We start from the raw sequence: 5,948 nt of genomic DNA, 5'->3' as shown, positions 1-5,948 counted from the left end.
TAGATGTGTCGTGTAAAGTTGTACATAACAAAATTCATTTCTTCTTGTCATTTCCGGTGAACTATGAAACCAAATTCGATCTCTATTTCTTATTGCCAATACCAACCTTTACAGCTCTTGGTTATAGTACAATTTTACCAAAAAACAAATACTTGTTAAAATCCGGAAGTAATATTAAGGCTATGAATAACATGTGTGAATTAGATAACCCCTTTCAATGCTTCTCTAAAGACGTAGATCACAGTAATGCTGACAATTGTGAAACCCAGATTTTGCAAACTGAGATACCTACAGCTTGTCAGTATACCCCTCTAGAAATCTTAGGTAACCACATCGATTTTATTTCAGAGATAAACCATTATCTTATAGTATTTTCGGAATCGGACATACTTAAACTCGACCTTGAAAGTGGGTTAGAAACTAGGGAACTTAAAGGTATTTTCTTATTGGAAGGTATCAATGGTAAATTGATATACAAAGGCCAAAACTTAAACTTCCACCATGTCTCCACGGGAAGCCCTTTTATATTGAATAATGTCGTTGTAAATATTACACAAGATAAAATCTCTAAATTCAAAATTAAATTGAATAATTTAAGATTGGATGACCTGAAAATTAATCAGCTGATCCCAAATCAAAAAACTTCTATAATCATAGATGACCCTAATGTTCATTGGAAAATATTCAACTGTGTTAATTTACTTGTCACCCTTCTGTTAGTCTTAAGTTTAGTTTTAAGGAAACACATTATCAAAATTGTAAGAAACTTTTGGACACCAAAAGACATCGCCCCTCCTACCACTACCACTAACATACAATTAGGGAGTATATACCCAAATTTGTCCCTCCCAGGGGAGGCCAAACTCTAAGGATGGGGAAGTGACAGCAGTTAAATCTGCTGATCTTGCTGATCGATCTCTAAGCAGAGACTCGGTCAGCACGGCAGTCTTTTCCCTACCATTGCATGGTGCATTTGGTGTTTCTCGAGTATTTTATTAATTATTAATTGTTTCTTTTATTATTTCTTTTTATTTACAATAATAATTATAATTTTTGGTGAAATAAAATTTTGTGTTGTTTTTTAAAAACCCACCTACGATCTCCGTAGTGGTTACTGGCGCAGTCTTCGGAGTGAATTTCAAGGAAAAGTGGACATTTTCCCTCTGTTTTTCACAGAACCTACCTTTCATACCTATTAGGTATCAACCTAAAAGGAAAAATATTATAATTAGTTCTTATTATTTAAGAAAAGTGAAGTCATAAACAATATTCTCTGTTATAAATCGTTGCTCAAGAAGGACAACCTTGGATTACCCCAATTTCATCTTATATCAACCCATCATATTCACCGTCTGGACAGCTTGACCCCAAGCATAGTGGCTCAGCACCAATACCTCACACATCGAGCGGATCAGCATTCACTATCTCCCATATCGAGTCTCCAGCCTTGAATCATGACATCGTACCATTTGCTTACGCTGTAAGAATATTATCTACTGTTATGCTATTTTATCTTTATCTACTTATCACAATTATTGAAGCGCATTAGACGCAAGGTGCTACTCACACTAGCACATACCAAATTCTTTTATTTAACTGCTTAGATCTTAATTAATTTTATTTACTAAACGAAGTCTTTCGTTTAGTCTCTCCTTCAATATTAATTCCTTTCGCGAAAACAAAATAGACTCCTCAACTAGTAGCTCCGAGGAATCTATTCCCTCGCTATTGAGCGATTCTGAGGAACCGGCTTCTACATTATTTCCACTAAGTAATCTCGGGGAATCGAACCCTGTCAGTAGTGAGATTCTAGAACTAGAAAGAGACTTAGGAAATCTTTCTATCATGGCTACTACAAATACGGTACCGGAACTCAAATCCGAATACCTAAAGATGGTGCCAGAGTTCTCGGGTGAACCCGAACTCCTACCCAGATTTCTCTCTATTTGCGAGAAATTGGTGATGAAGTTTTACAACGTCACCAACCTAAACGATTTCCAAAATGACTATTTAATGGACTCCATTATCGCGAAGATCAAAGGTGACGCGCAACGTAACATCAGCTCGTGCGTAATAAGCTCCTGGAACGATCTAAAGAACGCGTTAATAAACACATATGCCGACAAGCGTGACGTCCACACACTTGTAATAGAAATGTGCGCGTTGAAACAAACCAGTGAAAGTGCTTTTGAATTCTTCAATAAAATTCAGAAAATGATTAATCTGCAGACCTCCTATGTAGTCAACCACAACACCCCAGGTGCAGAGTACATCAAGAAGTTTATTCTGGATCTTGGACTCCGTACATTCCTGCGCGGCTTGAAGGAACCATTGGGATCCTTAATGCGGACTAAAAATCCGAAGGACCTTAATGACGCCCTCAACATCCTAACGAATGATTTCCAAATCGACACTACAAGGAAGAATCAAGACAATACTCAGCGATATGTCCCACCGATGATGAATAACAACAAATCCTTCCAGAAAGCTAGCAATCAAACACAGTATTCAGGTTGGAACCAGCAACGTCAATTTTCTCCAAATCAATCAAACCAGAATCAGAACAACTCCTACCGTAACAACAACTGGAGAAACAACAATAACAACAGTAACTACAACAATCAGAATAACAAGACGCAAAACAACCAAAATGTTTGGACCAGACCTTCTACTCAACCTCTACCCAAAGCTACACCGATGAGTATCTCCACCGGAGCCACACGAAATCAACTCAATAATATTGAGGCATGTGACGATCAACAATACCCTGTGGAAGAACAGCAGTTCTTCCAACCGGATCAAGATGTTCCAGATCAAATGACTGATCAATGCAATCAGGAACAAGAGGCATACGACAACCAAAATTTTTGGTTCGGAGCCTCGGAGTCAACGGAACATTAATGAACCTCACCAACTGTGAGAACAAGCTTCCGTATTTCATCGTGCCAGACTTAAACCTTCGAGTTTTAGTCGACACAGGAAGCACTAAATCATTTATCAAACCAAACTTGGCGAGGAAACACTTCAACAAATTCATAAGAAATGACCCATTCACAGTCTGCACAGCTCATGGAAAAAGTGGCGTGAACCATAGTATCACAATTCCCGCCTTTGAAATATTCAAATCCCGGAAAAATCTGAAGTTTCATCTCTTTGACTTTCATGACTTCTTTGACTGCCTCATAGGGATGGACACACTAAGAAGTCTAGGATTTTGTGTGGACATTGCAAACCAACATTTGAAAAATCATTCGACTACCATTAACCTTCAGCTAAGAGACTCAAATACGGAAGTCAACAAAATAGAAATCTATCCTGAAAGCGAACAAGTGATCGAACTGAAAGTTTCAAACATAAAAAATGGAGAAGCCATGCTTCCTGCAGTTAACCTGGGAAGTTGCTCCATACAACAGGGTGTGGTAGAAGTTAGGAATGGAAAAGCCTTGTGTACAGTAACTAATCCGACAGTTCAAAAACTTAACCTGTGTTACAACCCACTAACGCTAGAAGAATTACATAAAAACTATGATTTCAAAGTAACTGACAGTAACTTGAATAACTTCAGTTCGCCAACAAAATTCAACTTCAACCTCATTAGGACCCAGCACATGAACGAAGAAGAGAAATTCATGCTGGAAAACCTTTTGAAAGAGTTTGAAGAGGTTTTCCACATGGAGGGCAACCCTCTTACTTTCACCAATAAGATCAAACACAAAATAAATACTACTAACGAAGATCCGATCTATACTAAACCGTACCGATACCCTGCAGTGCACCGTGAGGAAGTGAGAGCCCAGATTAACAAGATGTTAGAAGAAAATATCATCCGGCCATCACATTCTCCGTGGTCTTCACCAATTTGGGTCGTCCCCAAAAAATTGGACTCCTCCGGAAGAAGGAAGTGGAGGATTGTAATCGACTATCGCAAACTGAACGATAAAACTGTGAATGATCGGTACCCTCTCCCAAATATAACCGATCTACTTGATAAACTTGGACGCTGTGTCTACTTCACAACTCTAGATCTAGCGTCGGGGTTCTATCAGATAGAAATGGATGAGAATAGCATTCAAAAGACAGCGTTTAACACGGAAGGAGGCCACTACGAATACCTGCGTATGCCGATGGGATTAAAGAACTCACCATCAACCTTCCAACGAGTCATGGACGATGTCCTCAGAGGACTTGTAAACGAATGCTGCCTCGTTTATTTAGATGACATAATAATATTTGGATCTTCCCTTCAACAACATCTTCAAAACATCAGAAAAGTACTCACAAGACTGAGGGATTCGAACCTGAAAATCCAACTCGATAAGTCTGAATTCCTGAGAAAGGAAGTCGAATACTTGGGACACGTAGTTACTGAGGAAGGAGTTAAGCCAAATCCAACGAAGATCAATGCTATCAAATCGTACCCCATACCTAGAACAGTGAAGCAGATCAAAGGTTTCCTAGGACTTTTGGGCTATTACCGCAGATTCATCAAGGATTTCGCCAGACTAACGAAGCCCCTAACTAAATGTCTCAAGAAAGATGCAAAAATAGATATTACTGATGTCGAGTACAAAGATTGTTTTGAGAAGTGTAAGATAATCTTAGCTAATGAACCAGTGTTGCAATACCCGGACTTCTCGAAACCATTCATCTTGACCACCGACGCCAGCAATGTGGCACTTGGAGCTGTCCTCTCTCAAGGTGTGCTAGGACAAGACAAACCCATAGCATTCGCCAGCCGAACACTGAATGACAGTGAAAGGAACTACAGCACAATCGAAAAGGAATTACTTGGTGTTGTCTGGGCTGTAAAATATTTCCGCCCATATCTGTTCGGAAGACATTTCAAGATTGTGACTGATCACAAACCACTTCAATGGCTCTTTAGCTTGAAGGACCCTAGTTCAAAACTAGTGAGATGGCGTCTCAAACTAGAGGAATTCGATTACGAAGTATTGTACAAGAAAGGATCCTTGAACAAGAATGCGGATGCTCTGTCAAGAATAGAGTTGAATATCAACGAAGGTGAGCCCCAGCCATCTACAAGTGGAACTCAAGCATACAATGATGACCTGCAGTCCATCATCCCGGAAGTCGATATTTCAGACTTGAGCATCGATTTTGATGCGCTCATTGGCAACATGGCCTTCAATGATCTCATCACCGAGGATGGGGGAGGAGAAGACACCAATGCAACTGTTCATTCAAGCGAGCAGAACCCAACAGTGGGTATACCGATCAGTGAAACCCCCGTGAATCAAGCAGCGAACCAAATTATAATATCAACAGTTCCTCACTCAAAAGCCAACGTTACTTTCAGAAACAACATCCACGGAAACAAGATGAGATATCTAGTTCAGTTAGACAGCCATAAATCAGGGCTGGACATACAAGAATTCATTAACGAGTACATTGCACCGAACGTCCCATATCATCTGTATTTCGAAGATGACCCACAAGGAAAACTGTACGAGTTAATCTCGGTAGTGTTGCAAAATCACTATCAAAACTCAAATTTGAAATTCACGAAATGTACTAAATATCTACGAGACATAGAAGAGGACCACGAAAAGGAAAACATAGTCACCTACTTCCATGAAGGGATGGCAAACCACCGCGGAATGGATGAAGTAGAAAAAACGATCAAACTTACATATTATTGGCCTAACATTCGCAAAACAGTACAGAACGTAATTAACAAGTGTGAAATATGCCAACTATCCAAATACGATCGAAACCCATTGAAACCAAAATTCAACATTACACCTACTGCGGTGCGTCCGTTTCAAATAGTACACATCGATTGCATTTCACTAGAAAACACCAAGTGCTTATCAATAGTGGACTCTTTCTCAAAATATGCTCAAATGTACCCCATAGACACCGCTCAAGCTGTAGAAGTTGCACAAAAGCTGTTACAGTATTTTACACCCCAGGGAGTCCCAGAAACG

General features: G+C 39.6%; 1 protein-coding gene across 1 annotated transcript; it reads left to right on the top strand.

The window, feature by feature from the left end:
• The first annotated feature begins 6 nt into the window (after nucleotides 1-6).
• On the top strand, nucleotides 7-3,467 carry LOC103521248 (myb-like protein P). The gene has a single exon (XM_026832029.1). It carries the CDS (start codon nucleotides 1,846-1,848, stop codon nucleotides 2,899-2,901), a length of 1,056 nt encoding a protein of 351 aa, XP_026687830.1. The 5' UTR covers nucleotides 7-1,845; the 3' UTR covers nucleotides 2,902-3,467.
• The last annotated feature ends 2,481 nt before the right edge of the window (nucleotides 3,468-5,948 follow it).

This window comes from Diaphorina citri, unplaced genomic scaffold (assembly GCF_000475195.1).
Source record: "Diaphorina citri unplaced genomic scaffold, Diaci psyllid genome assembly version 1.1 scaffold4842, whole genome shotgun sequence".
Classification (NCBI taxonomy): domain Eukaryota; kingdom Metazoa; phylum Arthropoda; class Insecta; order Hemiptera; family Psyllidae; genus Diaphorina; species Diaphorina citri.
This window is presented reverse-complemented; position numbering and strand designations above follow the sequence as displayed.

Excerpts from the sequence above, each read along its gene's own strand:
- LOC103521248 (XM_026832029.1), top strand. The coding sequence starts at position 1,846 with ATGGCTACTACAAATACGGTACCGGAACTCAAATCCGAATACCTAAAG.